The sequence below is a fragment of the Prunus avium genome, chromosome 7 (genome assembly GCF_965620075.1).
Source record: "Prunus avium chromosome 7, drPruAviu1.hap1.1, whole genome shotgun sequence".
Taxonomy (NCBI): domain Eukaryota; kingdom Viridiplantae; phylum Streptophyta; class Magnoliopsida; order Rosales; family Rosaceae; genus Prunus; species Prunus avium.
Genome location: NC_142290.1, coordinates 6,879,814 through 6,898,138, shown reverse-complemented (window position 1 = coordinate 6,898,138; position 18,325 = coordinate 6,879,814). Strand labels below are relative to the sequence as shown.

Sequence of the window (18,325 nt, the reverse complement as noted above, 5' to 3'; positions counted from 1 at the left end):
GCTTGGGAGCCTCGGGACTCAAGCCCATTTCTTAGGCCCAAACATGTGGGTGAGCACAAGAGGAAGAAATAGCCCAGTCAAAATAGCCTATGGACCTTACCAAAAGCCCAAACGTTTAAATAGCCCAATCGAAAAATAGCCTATTGACTCAACCAAAAAGCCCACTTACTTAATGAACCATCTTGGCCCATACAATTGCCCCAGCTGGCTGGGAGAACAAAAGCCACGAAGGGGGAGGTCTGAAGACTTATTGAACAAAGCTGCTGGGGGTTCCAACACATGGGGGGAGCAAGCTCCAAGCAAGAAACATTAAGGAACCAAGGGGTATTAGCCTGCGAGCTGCCAGAAGCACCCTTTGAACCAGCATGTATATCCACTTCCTTTCCCTCATCAGATCTAGCCATGGAAGGAGGAATGAAAGAAGAAGAAAAATAGCTGAGAGTGGGAGTCTCCTACTGAAGTTGCTGCGGGAAAGGGGGGCCTTGAGCTCCCAAAATTCCTAATTTCATGCAAATAGATAGAGGCAATTTCACTAAGATAGGTAGGTCAAGGGAGGGGAGGAGAAAGGAAGGAAAAGCTTGGCCAAATTGGAAAGAAACCCTAATAGTTTCCTGCAGCTATAAAATGAGGCCTCTCCTACCCAACAGAGGCAACCCACACTCAGAGAGCAAGCTTTCTCTCTTACCTGCAAAAATCTAGCAATCGTGTGCACTGTTCACCCTTCTTCTCCATCTTCCCTTTCTGGCAGACAGAGTATCTGTCAAGCTACCGGAAGAGCATTGTTCTTTATTTTCCTCTTCTTAGCCAAATCTCCTACAAGCCTCTCCTTTCTCACCTTAACACTTTCTTTTTCCCCCTAAGAAAGCCTAAATTTCCCCTCAGTGCTAAACTCATGTTGATTTTGCTTCCATGCCACATGCCTCTCATGCCAAGCTCAAAAGTTTATCTGTAAGCATGAAGAAATTACCTGTAAGTTGCTATTGTTTTGGTTGGTGAAGGTAACCAAAATTTTTCCTGAGGCCCTGCTGCCCTTTCGAAGCATTTTGGGCCTTAATTTTTGAACTCAGACAAAGGGGACACTTGCATCAGATTGCTCCTTGCAGCAGCCCAGCCCACTTGCTGCTGCCAGAAGAAAAAGGCCCCTACAGTGTCCTTGTCGACGTCTAAAGTGATCTAGAACGACGTTTTGTGTTTTTTAACGTCGTTGAAATTGGATCCAACGTCGATTATTTCGTTGTCATTTTATTTTAATATGACTTTTATATTTTATTTAATTCCTAATTTCATAATAAATTCAAAACTAATTCCAAAAAATAAACTGACAACTACCATGCACTCATTGAAATATTGTCTCTCCCCTAAATCTCTAAAAAAAATGTAATTTTACAAATATTTTTTTATTGTATTTAATTACTAATATTCATAATATAATTAAAAAAAATCCGAAAAATTTTATGCACTCATTGAGACAATATCTTGCCCGTAAAGGCTTGAAACATTTAATTTTAGTTTTCAAAATTACAAGTGATAACAAAAAGTCAAAAACATTTAGAGACAAAGCACGATAGTCCTTATACTTTTCTTAACATAACCCTAAGGTTTATGTGATCCATTGGTGCCATAAATTCAAAATTATGAAATCCAAATTTTAGCCTACTATTATAGAAGGCATTGTTGTAAGGAGTCCGTAGCAATTTTCGGTTCATTTTTCTCATACTTTTGTATTTTTTTTTTTATAATTATTGTAAAATTTAGGGTTTATTGAAATGACGCCGGTTTTCTCTTTCTATTTTTCGTTAATTACGCGCGTTCGAATCCCAGGAAACCTAAACTCAATCTTATTTTTTAATATTTAAGACGTCGGTTTCTTAAAATGCAACGTAAAAATAATTTACTACGACGTTTCCTATATATGAAGACGTAGTTTCAGTTTACAACGTCGGTTATGTACGTAAATCGTCGTCATACGTTGAAATTAAACGGCGATATCTATGTATTTACTATTGTCATTGAAAAACGTGGTACTTTGAAATTTTTTACCGCAATCTAAAATTTTCAGAATTTCCCTTTAACCCGAAAATATTCTGTTCTCTCTCTTCAACATAAATTTGTCTTAAAGTTTTCGCTCTCTCTCAAAGCATTGGGTATATTCTCCGAGCTCTCTCTCGAGCATTTGTTATATTCTCTTAGCTCTCTCTCATTATCCATGTAAGTACAAACCCTAATCTCTTTATCTAATGATATTGCACGGCTTCTTAAATCCATAAATGTTTTCGTTAGTTTTGGTAGCTTTGGTTTCTTAAATTATCTTTTGGGAGCTATGGGTTCTCAATTAGGAGCTTGCTTTGTGTTCTTTTATGTTTCGGTGTTTGCATTCTTGTAATAATTACTCTCTGTTTGGGTTCTTTTATGTTTGTTAGGCCATGGGATCTTGAAAAAGGAATAGGGATGGGAGATTTAGACTGCGGTTTTTTGTAAACCCTGACGACGGTTGATGGATCAAATCGTCGTCTAAATTTTTATTATACGTCGGTTGTTCATTTACTCTCGTCGTCTGATTTTTAGTTTGCATTTGGTAACCTATAGACGACTTTTCCTCCATTATCCGTAGTCTTTAGGCTACCAGAACCCAGAACTTTGTTCTTCAAAAAGCAATGCAAATTTCTGGGTTTGGGTAGATTAAAGACGATAGTAACTTGATATGCCGTCGTATGAATTTCTATTTCGCACTGATTATTTTGTAAAACCCTTCGTCTGATTCTTGTTTTAAAAATACCTTTATCCGTCTATGAACGTGCTCATAGCGAATCTTGAGTTTGTGTACAAGGGGTCGTATCTTGGAGTCTTGTAGACCGTCAGTACCTGCACGTAGGGACGCTACAAAGGCTTTAGGACAGCGTCTTTGATGTGACCGTACCAAACTCATCTTCTTACTTATTATTTATTTTTCTTTTACTTACCTATTATTTAGTTTTCTTCAATTTCATTGTACCTTTAAAGGTTTCCAATTTGTTTATAAGTTATTTATAATATAAATGTTTTTGTATTTGGCTTTACGGAAAAGGAAAACTATATTTTTTATAATAGTACTTACATCAGATAAATGCTCAGTGCAAAACTCTATGGCTTCTTCAGTTATATACTGCTCAGCAATGCAATCTTCGGGATAAGTACGGTTCTAAACATACCCCTTTAGCACTTTCATGTATCTTTCGAATAGATACATCCGTCTAAAATAAACTGGCCTACATAGACGAACTTCTCTAACAAGATGTACTACTAGATAAACCATGATATCGAAGAATGAAGGGGGAAAGTATTTCTCAAGCAAACACAATCGAGTTATTGCATACCTTGCAAGCTTCTCGAAAACAGAACGAATTGCCGCAGGGAGCAATTGTTGCATCAAGGTATGACAATCATGTGATTTAAGGCCAAGAAGTCTTGAATCTTGTAAAGATACAAGATTTTTTATATTTGAAGAATAACCTTCAGGGACCTTCATACCATAGAAAGAATTGCAAACCGCTCTCTTCTCTGCTCTTGAAAAATTCCAAGGTCCTGGAGGCAAGCGAATACATCTTTCTCCATACTTGGGTTGCAAATCAATTTTGACCCCCATGTTCAATAAATCTAACCGAGTAGCAATCCCATCTCTATTTTTTCCAGGGATCTCCAACAACATACCAATGATACTATTGCAAACATTCTTCTCAATGTGCATAACATCTAGGGCATGCCTCACATGAATGTATTTCCAAGACTCGAGTTCAAATAATTTTGACTTCTTCTTCCAACAAATTTTGTCACCATCATTTTCACCAACACTTCCCCCTTTTTTCGAGCCCCATTTGTTATTAATACCTTCAACCATTTGCAGCACTTCTTCTCCAGTTAATGGCTCGGGAGGCGGGTCATATTCAAGTTTCCAATTAAAAGCTGCATTCTGCCTCCGATATGGATGATATGTTTGTAACCATTTTCTATGCTCGATGTAACAAATTTTGTGGCTATTTTTCAACCTGTGACTAGGTGTATCATTGCCGCATATTGGACATGCTTTATATCCTTTAACAACACAACTAGATAAGTTTTCGTAGGCATGAAAAACATTAATTGTCCACAGCAATACACCTCTGAGTGTAAACTATTCTCCTATGTGTGCATCATACACTCCTCTAATCCCATCCCACAAAGATTTTAAATCATCAATCAAAGGCTCTAAGTAGACGTCTATATCATTTTCGGGTTGTTTAGGACCGGAAATCAATAAGGTCAACATCATGAACTTTCATTTCATGCATAGCCATAGTGGGAGATTATATGTAATTAAGATAACTGGCGAACAACTGTATTTGCTACTGAAAAAACTGTGGGGATTGAATCCATCAGATGAGAGAGCCAATCTCAAGTTTCTCAACTCTTTACCAAACTCGGGCCTATTATCATCAACAAGTTTCCAAGACGGGCCGCTGGATGAGACATATGACCCCCAATTGATTTTCTATCAGCATGCCAAATCAAACTCTTAGCTGTCTTACGTGATTGAAACATTCTTTTAAACTTTGGAACTGGCGGAAAATACCACACCACCTTCGCTGACACACCCTCTTTCAAGATTGAATCTTTGCCTTCCTTCCACCTTGAGATACCAAAGGTAGGACAATTAGTTGAATCTTCATATTCCCTCCTATACAAGATGCAGTCATTGGGGCATGCATGGATTTTCTCATAACTCATCCCCAATGCAAACAAAATCTTTTTTGCCTCGTACATAGAGAAATGTATTGTATTTCCTTATGGAATCAAATCTCCTTGAAGTATCAATAATTCTATAAAACATACTTCACTCATCCCATGTTTTGATTTCAAATTATATAACTTCACTAATGCCGACAATTTCATGTACTTATTGTAACTAGGGTATAAAGGTTGATCTCTGTAAACCGTGTATCCCTAATGTGTCGTGACTTGAACCTTGGCAGGGGCCTAGGTTTGTATATGATTGTGCAAGCAGGTGGACTCCTGGGGAGAACCTCCACACTTAGAATGGTTTATCAGAACAGGAGCGAACTGGGGTTGATCCCAGTTAAGCCCCCTCCGATGGTTAAGTCAGAAACTATGTGGTGGTGGAGAGAAATGGATATATGGTTCATTAGGTCAAGAATTTATTACCTTTGTCTGGAGATAGGTGAGGGGTACTTATAAGGGGGAGAAGGAGAGACAAAGATATTTATGGAGGATATCTTTTCTCCTATTCCCCTGGCCTGAATCACATTTACTATTTCACTTCCAATCACCCTACTTCTTGACAGGGTCAGGTGGCAAAGTGACAGCAAACAAGGATGGGAGATGTATTAAATGATCCCTCTCCATCACCAACCTGTTTATCCTGGAGAACGAAGAGTAAGGTGACACTTGGTCAGGGATGGGACGTGCCTCAACCTACCTTCCCTGCCTGCCAGGCTGTTTCATTAATGCTCCTCTGGTTTGGGACATGATGCCCTGCGGTCGGGTCGGTGACTAAACACCCGATCACTGGTCCAACCTTTGCTTCGTCATATTCTGCTTTGAGGAGCCCACTGCTGATGCCGAGGGTGTCATAAGTGATCGGGTCGGTATATAAGTGATCTGGTCCACTATGGCCACGTGGTTTCTCCTGGTGGGCTCGGCTCATAGTGATGGTATGAGTCATTAATAGTAGCCCCCTAACTTTTTACCTCAAGGAGCCAACCTTGGGTGGGGAGTTGCTTAATTTCCTATGTTTTTGAGTGAGCCGAGCCCCTTTTGTCCCTTTTTGTTTATACCAAGTTCTAAGGCTCAGGTAGTATAGCCCCCAAGTTCGCAGCCGAGTAGGTTCCTTGGAGTAGTAGTGGCGCTAGGTTTTTGAATTGCAGGCACTTGAGTGTGGGTGACGTGCCCCTGGCCGATTGGCGGAGCAAAGGTGCATTTAATGGCCTTTAACAGTAGGCATGTTGGAAGGGCATGTTGGAAGGGTCGCGTCGATTCATTTCCCATCGCTTCGTCTGATGGGGGCTGTGGTTCGACCACGTGTGGCTATCCTAGCGAAGCACCCGATGTGTAGACTGTGGGGATCGCGTGGTTGTCGTGGTATAAAAGGGTTGGAGCATGCCTTTTTTCAAGCATTTGTGCCATTGATCCCGTTGGAGAGCTTTGGAGCAGTGTGTTTAGGCGATTTTTTTCAGTGCGTCAAGTGTGTGAATATGGTAGCTTTCCAGGTCGCAGGTGTTGCTGGTTAGTATCTTTCCTTCCTTTTCCTTCTTTCCTTTCTCTTCCTTCTTTTCTTGCCCAGAATCGCCATTTGAATTTCCAAGCATTTTCGTGCTTTCTGGCTTTTTTAGAGTGTGCGCATCGAGTGTTCCTTTTTTGGTGTGTTTTGATTTGTGGAACTCGCCCCTTCCTTGATTGATTGTGTTTGAAGTGCTTCGTTGGGAGTGGTGTAAAACATGTCAAGCCGATCAGATATGGCTGACTCGCAGGAGCCATCGAGCAGCGGGTCAACCTTTAGGGGTGATGAGAGAGACACAGAAGTAGTATAGGAAATGTATAAGGTAGCTGAGCAGATGGGCGAGGGTATGCCCTCGAGGGGAACATCGAGTATCGCAGAGCCAGAATAGTGGAGAGTGCTGATCAGGGTGGTGAAGGACGTGAAGAATGAGAGCAGGGGGAGGTGACAATTGTCGTGGGTGGGTCGGGTGGTGAAAGAAGCGAGGGTAGATCGCGTGTCGACCAGAGCGTAGAGGGAGATAGAGTTAAGCCCAAAAATGTTGGCACGCGGGTAGGCACAGGCTCGGGTGAGGTGACTGAGGCGAGTACAAGGACTGAGTTAGCAGGGGGGATGGTTAGCTGATGAACATCCAAGTAGTATGACACAACAGAAGTTAGATTGGCTCCGAGAGGAATATGCCATACCAAGCAATATTATACTTAGGGCGCCGACTGGAAATGAGAAGCCGAGCACACCGCCACTAGGGTGGGTGACTTTGTGTGTAGACATACTGAAGCAGGGTGTTCGGCTACCACTGTCCCCCTTTTTGTAAGAGTGGATGAGTCGGCTGGGTGTAGCGCTTTATCAAATGAATCCGAATGTGTATAGGACCATGGTGAGTGTCTATGCTTTGTGGCAGCGGATGCATAAGTCAGAGCCGACCATAAACCAGATGTTGCACTGCTTCCTATTGAAGAGAAGTCCATATCAGTTTGGGTTCTGTTATCTCCAGAGCGCAGTGGAGAAGATAATTGAAAGTAGCCCTTCCTCGCAAAAGACATGGAAACTGCACTAGTTCTATGTCTCGGGTGCGTGGGAATTCGCGGAGGGGGTCGAGCCGAGGCAGCCTAGGATACAAAGGCGCTTTAGAATGCCAGGTCAGGCCACCGTGCAGGACTGTCAATTGAGCCTTGTTTTGCTATTACATATGTTCATAAAAAATGTGTCCATGTATTTATGTTCTTCGTTTTGTCCTTTCTGTGTATGGACATACGTGGTGAATCTTTGCAGTTGAATTGGAACGAGCCGAGCTGTTCGAAGTTGAGCAGGAGCAAGTTGACCAGGTACTTGCCTTGCCCAGTACCGAGAGGGCCACTGATATTCTCCTTGCCAGCGAAGGTCTGCTCAGCTCAACAGGTTGGCTATCCTTTCTCTACCTCTATGTTGATTGTTGCTTTTGTTGGATTTACTAAGTGTGGCAAATTGTGACGTGTCAGTGATGAGGCCTGGTCAGAATGATCCTGCTCTGCAAGCTAATCTGATGAAGCTGGCGAAAAAGGGCTTCGCGAGAGGGTCGGTAGGAGGCTCCCAGGCTCGGGTCAGGGGATCTCCCCATATGTTGGTGGCTAGGAGCCAGGCGACAAGTGCTGCCTTGTTTCCTGCCCGAGGTGGGCAAAAGAGGCAAACCGAGGAAACTCTGTCTCGAGACCCTGGGAAGAGGCGAGTTGAGGAGGAACCAAGGAGAGACTTAGGAAAAAGGCCCGCAAGCTCGTCGGTGCCTGAAGTTGGGAAGAAGGTAAGTGTGGACCCTGTGGGTGGCCCATTAGAGCCTAATAAGTAATTACCTGATTCTTCAAAAGAAGAGGCACCAACTCTTTCAAAATCTGTGACCTCATTAGTTAACTTTTTCACCTTTTCATCCATTTGATGTCTAAGAAATTTCTGTTGTGAAAACATGTCAAGTTTTGCACTCCTCTTACACAACCATGTCGCTCAACACCAAAAAAATTTCAAAGAGCATCATCTCAAAAGCTATATGTGATGATTTGTATTCATACTTTTAAAATTTAATAAAAGAACAAGGTAAAGAACATAGGCCATCCTCAATGAGGCTCTAAAGGGGGATGCACCACCTTTTCGCTTCAACAAATAGAAATTCATGCAAAAATAAAAAAATAAAAAATCCCAATGGTCCAAATTTGAGGCCTTAATGACAAGGCCCGCCTCGAATTTTTCGGTCTCCGTGATGGATCATGTGGTGTTTCCGACATCAACTGATGTTGGGCCCACTTACTAGACAATATCCTCTTCTTCAAAATCAAGGAAAAGAGGGACGAGACTTTCTGCTAAAATTTCGGCAGACTCTCCCCTGAAAAATGGACTTTCCCAAAAATTTCAACATGTCATAAACACAGTAATATACTCCCAATAGCAGCATGCACATGGTAAAATCATGCAGTTTACATAATAGGCCTCCAGCCTTACATCCAACCCTAGCATGGGCGATAACAGAGCATATCTAAAGAATTTCAGTTTACAAATGAAACAAAGTTCAACGTAAATAAAAATAGATAAAGATTATCCTACAGAAGTCGAGCCTCGAAGATTATCCTAGGGAAGCCCTATTCAGACCTAAAACCTTTATTCTGGGCCTGTCCAATGAAAAATTCAAATATATAAAAGTGGGAAAGTAAAGTACTAGAAGAGAGGATATGAAGCAGGTAAATATTTAAAGTGCAACTAAAGTAAACTTCGGAAACAAAAAGGTTCTAGATGTTGGAGATTTCTCTATCCAGCTCTAGTATGATAACAAGTTGAAACGAAGGCCAAAGATTTCTCCATTAATTGCTTTTAAAAAAACAAATTACAATATTGAAGAGATTGGAGATTTCTCTATCCAATCTACATAGGTTTCTGCTATATAGAAGAAACTAAACTAATTGATTAAACAAGAATCATACCATGGAAATGACAAAGCAATAAAAGATAAACGCAGGAGTTGCAACTAATTATCTGGGTAGGAAGTTGATATTTGGAAATCTTGAAGTTTTGTTCAAGTGTTTACAAGATGTTGCTTATGATTTTGAATAGAGAGTCCCCTTGTGCTACTATTGAACCTCTATATTTATAGGCAGAAGATCTTTACAGTTGACGATGAAGGCTGGAGGATGACACTTGAGTGTTGCCCAAAGTCAGCTACCGATTTGCTATTGTGAGTCGATTCATATGTAGGAGAAGGGATATCACAGATGGAACCAGTGGTTTCAAGGGGTATTTCGTTGATTTGTTGTCCTTTCGCAACCGAAGATCTAGTCCGAAGATGGCTCCTCTTGGTTTTGGCGTCCATTATCTAGCCTACTTTCTTGCTGGAGAGATGATGGTCAAGTCATTCTTAATGGCGAGAAACCATCTTCAGACCGTCACGTGGGTCAACTGGTAACGGTTACTTACCTTCTTGACTTTAGTGTGGGTTAAAACTGAGGCTTGTTGAGGTATGGGCTTCTAAAGGAATTTTTTTAATTCTCGGCCCAAATATGAGAGAACCTTTTTCATTTCGAAAGGAAGAGACTGGCCTGAGCTACATGCAACTTTATTTAGAGAATAAACCAAATTTGGTACATTTTCCAAATATGGTACAAATTTTGCTCCATGAGCAGTGGCGGATCTACAGAGGCGTAAAAAGGTGCAGTTGCACTTGCCCTTGTCGGAAAAAGCCATTGTGGTGGCTGGGTTTGCCCCTTTGATCTGTGTTGAAGGTGCCCACCACTTGTTTGAGAGAATGCCTTAGCAATGTCTTATATTTGGCTGCTGCGCTGTTGTGCTTCGCAGGCGCAGCGCACTTAATTTTTATTTATTTAAAAACCTGGCCAAAAAGCCTTAGTCTTTACTTCACGCCACGCCACGCCACAAAACCTGTAATCAAATTAATCCATATACGAATAGCATTCCAAATTCAGTGGCGGAGAGGATTTAATCCTTGAGTGGAATGGCTTTTTTTGAAACTGGAAGATTTCTCTTTGCTTGTTGCAGACCCACAAGGTGAACGCAGGCCACTTTGCTTCTTAAAAATAATAATAATAATAATCTTTTCTTATGGTTTTGTTCTAGTTTTTTTTTTTTTAATCTTCTGTTTTTCTGTTCTTTTCTTTTTTATAATATGTTTTATAATTATTTTTTTTCTCATTTGGCTCTCTATATATTCGTTTAATCATTAGCAAGCTTGAAGAAGCTGTACAATTCACAACTTGAGGGATGTATTTTAATTTGTTTATTGAATTAATACTTTGATATGCATTTCGATTAGATTAAGTGATATTGATTTTCGTAAAATTAATTGATGATTCAATATGAATTTTGGTAGAATATTTATGTAATTGATATACTGTATAGACTATAGTCAATTAGTCATAGAGCTAAGATCCTTATTTGTTTTAATTATACAATTATGGAACAGTACTTTAAGAGAAAATATCTAAATTTTTATTTGAATAAGTTCTAATCCTTCTTAAAATAATCCGGGTAGCTTTTTAAAATTGTTTCTCTCCGGGAAAAGTCCTGAATTCGCAACTGATGAGGCCTCTTTTGGGTACTTCTTGATCCCGAGGAAAGATCAATATTGACTTTGGTAACATCATCAACTGCCATGACAGCTGGTGAGGGTTCATGATCATCCACATCACTATCATCGCCGCTATCACCATCCTGATCGTATACTAGGTGGACCCCACAACTTAGGATTTTTAACTTATCGGACAAAGCAATTGTGAATGTCACTTGACAGATCCCTCCATCCAGCTGTCCCCAGGCTATATCCCACGGACTGTAATGGAACCACAAATGACTAGTGGACTCGTTGTCCGTCCTAGAAGAAATATCGGAAAGTCTTTGAACAAGTATTCCATTGATGCTAATCTCCACATCACGGTGCGGATCGAAAATCCCAAAAAAGTTTTTGAGCGAGTTTCCCCCCGTAAGCTTAAAAACAGCACACAGGGCCAATCCTGTCTTCTCCAACACTAAATTCCGAGGAATTTTAATAAAGCAGGGAGAGGGGATCTCTAAAACAGAACTGAACCACTTCGGAATTTCATTGCCAGGAACTATAAATATGAAAGGGATGCGCGTACGATTCCTGCAACATTATTAGTAGTTAAGAATCCAGATTTGTTAGGATTAAGCATCAAACTAAACCACTATTAACAGGCATTGAGAGAGAGAGAGAGAGAGAGAGAGAGAGGAACCTGATTTTGCAAAAGTTTTCCATCTTTGCCGGGTAAAAATCACTGCTGTGCGCGCATAGTCTATGGGAATTAGTCAAGTCTAGATACTGAAGCTTCGGTAACTGATCATGTTCCAATATACTTGATAGTGTAGAAATATTTTCCAGTGATTTGCAATTAAAAAGAAGGAGATCTTTAAGATAATAAATACAGGATGATATAGTTGTAAGGTTCTCACAATCATGTGCGATTAAATCTTCGAGGCCACTCAGATATGCAATTGAAGAAGGTAATTCTCTTATGCCACTTTCTTCGATATTCAATAACCGCAGGGAATCCATGTTGTCCACAATTTCTGGGAAATTTTTAAGCCTTTTGCAACCGCTAAGAATCATCTTCTCTAGAGATTTCAAACAAATCTTTGGTGGAAAATTCGTAAGGTTGGAGCATTGTGAAAAATCCAATGTAACAAGCTTATCGAGAAATCCAACAGAAGGATGAACTTCAATTAAACTTGTACAATCAGTTACCTCCAAGTACTTTAGGTTTTCCATTCCGGAAAAGTCAGGGATTTTTTCTAGGAATCCACAGTCTCTTAAATTTAGAGATGTCAGCTTTGCCAAATTCTGTGAGACCAAAAAACAACAGATCAAATGATAAGCTTCCAAAAGACAATTAATATACAAAAGTTTTTTCTTTACCAAAACTCTTGGAAATAATAATAGATGAATATAACTTAAAAATACCTTAAACCCCTCCCCCAATTGTCTGATGCGACTCCAACGCATATGGAATACAACAAGTTCCTTTGGATGAAAATATGATGGCAAATATTGCAACTGACAGTTGTTCCACTCAATCACTCTCAACTTGTTGGAGAGATAATTAAGGGTATCTCCAGAAAGAGTCCCATGCTTGTTTATAAAAATTTCAAGGTTTTTCATGCCTGAGAAGCTGTCTGCATTCAAAGGTAAGTCATCATCTTCGGGAAAATTTACTACGATGCCTTTAACTTCATTCGTCCCCTGTAGTATTAAGGCCGTCATATATACAATAAAAATACAAGTACTGCGTAGAATATAAGAATATGTGTAGATACATATGCATATTCTACTTACAGTATTTATGCATATTCTACTTACAGTATTTTCGGTTAGAACCTCGTGCACATCCTCATAACAACACAATCTGCTTCGTCTACCAGGCTCATTCGGAGACTTTTCATGAACTACATCCTTACCCATTTGTTCAAGTAAGTTGTGCATCAAAATCCTATTGTCTTCAATAGTTATGATGGCATTCTCTACGAGCTCTTGAATACAATTCTCAGGAGAGTCAAGCTTGTGACATTTTAGTGCTTCAATCACATAGTCCATATCTTTACCCTTGAAAAAGAATGCAATGTCAAGGAAAACTTGTTGCTCACGATTTGTCAAACCACCATAACTTGTTCTAAGTATTTTCTGAATTTCTTCAAAAGGACGAGCTTCATAACTATGTAATGTAGAATTCCAATACTCTAACTTCTGATTACGTAGATGTGAACCTAAAATTGTGAGAGCCAATGGAAGGTATTGAGCACAGGCTATAGCACGCCTTGCGAGTACCAAATAATCATTTGGAGGCTCCTTTCTTTTGAAGGACATCATACTGAAAAGCTCAAGTGCATCGTGGTAAGCTAATTTCTTCACCTCATATATCAACTCAATTCCATGACGTGTTAGCAATCCTCTGTCTCTTGTCGTTACAATAACTCTACTGCCCTCACCAAACCAATCAACGTCTCCTGCTAAATTGTTTAACTGGTCCAACTGATTCACATCATCAAGAGTTAAGAGAATCCTCTTATGTCTCAGTCGTTGCTTGATAACATTTATTCCTTGATCGAGAGTAATCAAGTTGAAGTTTTTGTCTCCTAGGACCTGACAAAGAAGATTCTTTTGTAGTTCGATTAGTCCATACACTGATGACTTTCCTCTAACATCTGCCAGAAAACAAATACCTTCAAACTTGCGTGCAATTGAATTATAAACCGCTTTAGCAATTGTCGTCTTGCCTATTCCAGGAATACCCCATATGCCAACCATGCAACGACCATTTCCATCAATACCTAAAAGCTCGTTGACATCTGTTACACGTGACTCTAATCCAACTTTGTAGGCTGGGCCACCAAAATATGTCTTATTGATCAGTTGAACTGAAATCTCTTCGACGACTTTACCGATAAATTTAGCTTCATACCTACCATTTTAAAAACATATGATAGAGATTCAAAGTTGATTCATATATAATTTATATTTATATAGAAAACCTTATGTAAACATAGAGATAAGTTGCTAGAAGATTTTTTTTTTTTTTTTACTAAAGCAAACTTTCTTTGTGATTTTCCTAGGAAGGTGTGTGAAAATATTACAAGAAAGGGAAAAACCTAGAAAGTTGTCAACTTGTCATTGATTTGATTTCAACCTCATCTTCTTCCGATTTCCTTCTCTCAGACCTCATCTTCTTCTTCTTCTCTCTCTCTCTCCCTGACATATGTATTTTCTTTTTCTCACCGTTTCCTATCTTCTCTTTCATTTCTCCTCTTTTTCTCCGTTTGTTCTCACCATTTCCTATCCCCTCTCTCATTTCTCCGATGGCACGGTTCGGTGGTCACTCAATGTTACTAAGTCTCCGATGTATCCATTTTTTTTAGTTTCTGTTTGAAATTTGTCCGGATCGGATAATCTGCTATTTTATTTTATTTTTCTGGTTTTCTCCTTCTTTTTCTCTGTGATTTTTGTTTGTATTTTTCTGGGTTTTCTCCTTCTTTCTCTCCGCGATTTTATTTTCTTTCTCTGGTTTCCATGGATCTACTTTACTGCCTTCGCTGGATTCACTTTGTTTGTAGATACATCTTTTTATTTTTTTAATAAGCTATTCTTTCTTTTTGTAAGGCTGATTTTTCTTGGAGATAATATATATTTCCGCCTGTTATTTTCTAATAAAGTTTAGGATTTCAATGTATGCTATGGTTTAGAGGAGGTTTGTATGTTTTTTCTATATTTCATTTATAAAATTATTAATAACTTTCGCATTATTTTATGGGAGATTCACTATTATACCCAATATAGGGGCCCAAATTATAAAAATACCCTATATGAAATCGACTTTAGAAGCACACCCAAAGTTCATTTACAACATAACAAATAGGCTTTTAACTTCTTATAAATTACAAAACTACTATCGATTTCTTAAAACAAACTCAACCCCAAAAGCTTATAAAAACCCAAAACACTCAATAGGGCATTAAAGTAATTTAATAATCAAAATTAAATTAAATAGAGCCAGTTGTTATTTTTTAGGTTTTTTCTAGGTTTGCTTATAGAAATTAAATGGTGTAGGTTTTATTTATAGTTTTTGTGCTAAGAATGGGTATATTACTAAATATCTCTATGCACGCCAAAGAATATTGGGGCAAAGAATACTCGATTTATTTTTTAATGCGGACGAAGAATACTGCTAATGAAAAATGTTTAAAAAAAGTATTGGTGTGAGATTCTAGTATTAATTGTATAATTAATTATAAAGTTTAATTGGCACCTCAAAAATGCAATTATGTAAGGTTAGAAATTATATACGTACTCATCCTCCTTTAAATGCGACCCAGATAAATTTGCTGCCTCTGTAAGAGCTCTTCTCCATTTGAGCACTTTCTCCATGTCATCCTTGAATTTGAGTTCATGGTGGGCAAATGCGTGGCCAAAACTACTTCTTTGGTGTCGTACATCTGAGGGATCCACCTTGTAGAAAATTGGCCTAACCATTTGTCCCTTTGATATTTTACATTCAAGGATCTTAACAAGTTCGCCCATGCACCAGCTTGAAGATGCATAGTTTTCAGAGAAAACGATGACAGAAATCTTTGAGTCTTCAATGGTTTTGAGAAGTTGAGGTGATATTTCTTCTCCTCCTGGAAGGTCATCATCAATGAAGGTGCGAATACCCTGACGGTCCAAAGCAGTGTATAAGTGGTCTGTAAAAGTTTTGCGTGTATCCTCACCTCTAAAACTCAAAAACACATCGTATGGCCCTGATTGAGTGAAAGAAGAAGAAGAAGGAGAAGAAAGAGAAAGAGACACAGGAGGAGAAGGCTCACTCATCACTGACACGCTTTCCTTCCCACTCACACTGATGGAGATGTGAATGGAGAAGAAGAAGAAGAAGGAGTTGGAGGAGAAGAAGGCTATATCCTCACTGAGACGCTTTCCTTCACACTCACACTGATGGGTGGTTTCCAATGTAAATGGTATGTTATTATATATACGATGTGAATGTGATGAAGTAAAGTAAAGGGTAAGAAAAGGAATCTTCAAGGCAACTTCTTGTATTTGATGGTGATCGAGTTGTCAACAAGGATTATTCCACACGATAAGCTAATTTAGGACAAAAATATCGATAATATCGACAAAATATTAAGGATATTACTGTTTTTTCGGGTTTATGATATTTTGGAACAGATCCATACGCAAGTTTGAGCAAGAAGGCACCAATTGTCCAAAAATACCCTTCAATTGTCCAAAAATTAACCCTTAATTTGCATTACTAAATTTGAGCCATTGCGGGTTTGTAAGTGGCACAAAAATTCAAAGATGACCCAAAGGCAGACAAGTCTCTTCCAAGCGTATGTCCTAGGGTGGCCTGTGTGGGTTTGGTGAGTCCAGTTTTCCTGTTACCCTTTTCCCTGTGCCTCCCTGTTACCCTTCTAATTTATTGACACATGTCCCTATACTTAACTCCTAACATAACAGTGTTAACTCTTTTAATAAAAATAAAACAAAAACAAAGCTAATTATTAAATAAAAAACAAAAAACAACAGCCATTACAGCCCCATCCACCCACGCAACCTCAGCCAAACCCCCCACCCATCCAACCTGGTCAGCCACCCCATCCTGTCGGTGGCAACCCCTCTCCTCCTTGCCGCCAAAAACACCTTATTATCTCAATATCTCTTCTCTCTCTTTCTTTTCCTACTTTACCATTTTCTTCCCCAAACTCAAAACCCTAACAACAAAGTCAATCTCATCTGTTAAAGCCTCGAACAAGAATAACATTAAAGGGCTTCAAAATTGTAGGATGTTTTGTGCAATCAACCATAGTGTGTTGTGGCCTCAACATCCCTTCACCTTCAAAACTCTACTGCAGCTAAGCCTATGAAATTATGAGAGAGATCTTGATATCCATATCTGGATCTACTAGATCTAGCATTTGATGTTGCCATGATATTTTTCCCCTTTTTTTTTTTTTTTTTGGTGTTGTTGGGTTAAAGACAGATAAGAGAAATGACATGGAGAAAGGATTATGGGTTTTAGCCATGGAGAAAAAGAGATCAGATTTATGAGTTTGGTGTTGCTTGATAAAGCGGCAGGACATAGAAGAGAAGAGGGGTTGCTTCTGGCAGCGGCTAGGAGAGGGGTTGTCGCTGGCGAGGTGGGCTGGCTGGCCTGGTTGGATGGGTGGGTTGGCTGTCCAGGTTGGGTGGTCGGCCGGTGGGTGGGTGTGGTTATAGTGGTGGGTATTGTTTTTTTTTCTCTTTAATAATTAGCTTTGTTTTTGTTTTATTTTTATTAAAAGAGTTAAAACTGTTATGTTAAAAGTTAAGTATAGGGACATGTGTCAATAAATTAGAAGAGTAACAGGGAGGCACAGGGAAAAGGGTAACAGGAAGACTGGACTCGGGTTTGGTACGTTTTAATTTTTTTTTTTTCCGAATTTTTAGGTTTTTATTTTTAAATTGAGTTTGTAATGTCTATTTAACATTTTGGAATATTTTAAATTTTATTTTATTTTAATTTTTTTTTGGGTTTCTTAAACGGGTCTAATGGGTTAGATTTTAAGATTTTCACCCATTCGACCAATCTGATGGCTCTAAAAACTTTATCCCTCACAGGTGCTTACATATTGATCTCATGTGAGGCCTTCTGTAGTTATCTAGAACTGTATATGAAACTTTTCCCCTTTTTTTCGTATGGTATTGTTTGTATTCCATATCCATAGATTTTGTAATTTCAATAGCATCTTTCCTTCCCGACTTTATAGTTCATCAGGGTGAGCTAGTAGGGAACAAGAAATTCTTTTTTTATGGTGCTCTCTCCCCTGAAACGGTTGTAAACTTTGCCATGGATTTTGAGTCTGATATGGTGACATGGTTAACAAAATAGAGTCTATGATTGATGAGACAAAAAGAAGGGCAAAAGAGGTGAAATAGCATTTTGACTCTAATGAAATTTCCAAACACAAATCCAAATCCAATTCTCATGAAGGCATATAGCAAAAAAATAAAATAAAATAAAATAAAATCTTTTAGGTACAAAATCTTCTATCTCCCTATTCCTTCTTCTTCCCATTGACTTGAATGTCGTTGATATGGTGAAAATCCATGTCCATGGTTTTCCCCACCCTAGCAATGTTAATGTGTTGAAGTAGAGGGTTACGGAACCAAGACAACTTCTTGTCTTTGATGGTGGCACTTCCTTTCTGACGCAAAATTTTACCTTGTCGTTTGCGCTGCTCTCAATGCCATTTGCAAGCTCATCAACGACGAGACTGTCCCTCACCGCTTTTATCAGAAATCGTCGTCTTCTATTTAGCATCTGGTCTCGAATTTCCATAAGCAGCTTTATGATAATGATCCGGGAGTCATGGGTGCCACACTCTGCCCCTTGTTTGATCTCATTACCATCGATGTGAATTCTTATAAGGATTTGGTGGTCAGCTTTGTCAGCATTCTCAAGCAAGTGGCTAAACGCAGGTTGCCCAAGATCTACGATTATCGATGCCCTTGGTTGACTCATAAAGATTAGCCCAGAGATAGCAGAACAACACCAAGTAGCCGTC

At 39.2% G+C, this 18,325-nt stretch overlaps 1 protein-coding gene and 2 pseudogenes across 1 annotated transcript; all 3 read right to left on the bottom strand.

Annotated features, from left to right (window-relative positions):
* Window positions 1-247: 247 nt before the first annotated feature.
* Window positions 248-3,724, bottom strand: LOC148292921 (uncharacterized; annotated as a pseudogene).
* Window positions 3,725-3,770: 46 nt separating this feature from the next.
* On the bottom strand, window positions 3,771-4,905 carry LOC148292920 (uncharacterized; annotated as a pseudogene).
* Window positions 4,906-10,596: 5,691 nt separating this feature from the next.
* Window positions 10,597-15,704, bottom strand: LOC110761404 (disease resistance protein Roq1-like). The gene is made up of 5 exons (XM_088244789.1): window positions 15,073-15,704; window positions 12,591-13,689; window positions 12,195-12,473; window positions 11,470-12,074; window positions 10,597-11,360 (listed from the first exon to the last, which is right to left on the bottom strand). Exons 1-5 carry the CDS (start codon window positions 15,588-15,590, stop codon window positions 10,724-10,726), a joined length of 3,138 nt encoding a protein of 1,045 aa, XP_088100915.1. The 5' UTR covers window positions 15,591-15,704; the 3' UTR covers window positions 10,597-10,723.
* Between the last annotated feature and the right edge of the window lie 2,621 nt (window positions 15,705-18,325).

Bases quoted from the DNA above. Each gene is read 5' to 3' on its own strand.
- LOC110761404 (XM_088244789.1), bottom strand. From the start codon at position 15,590: ATGAGTGAGCCTTCTCCTCCTGTGTCTCTTTCTCTTTCTTCTCCTTCT. The intron at 13,690-15,072 runs GTACGTATATAA...TTAAAATGGTAG, and splicing joins TCGCATTTAAAGGAGGATGA to GTATGAAGCTAAATTTATCG. The intron at 11,361-11,469 runs GTTCCTCTCTCT...ATAATGTTGCAG, and splicing joins GAAAACTTTTGCAAAATCAG to GAATCGTACGCGCATCCCTT.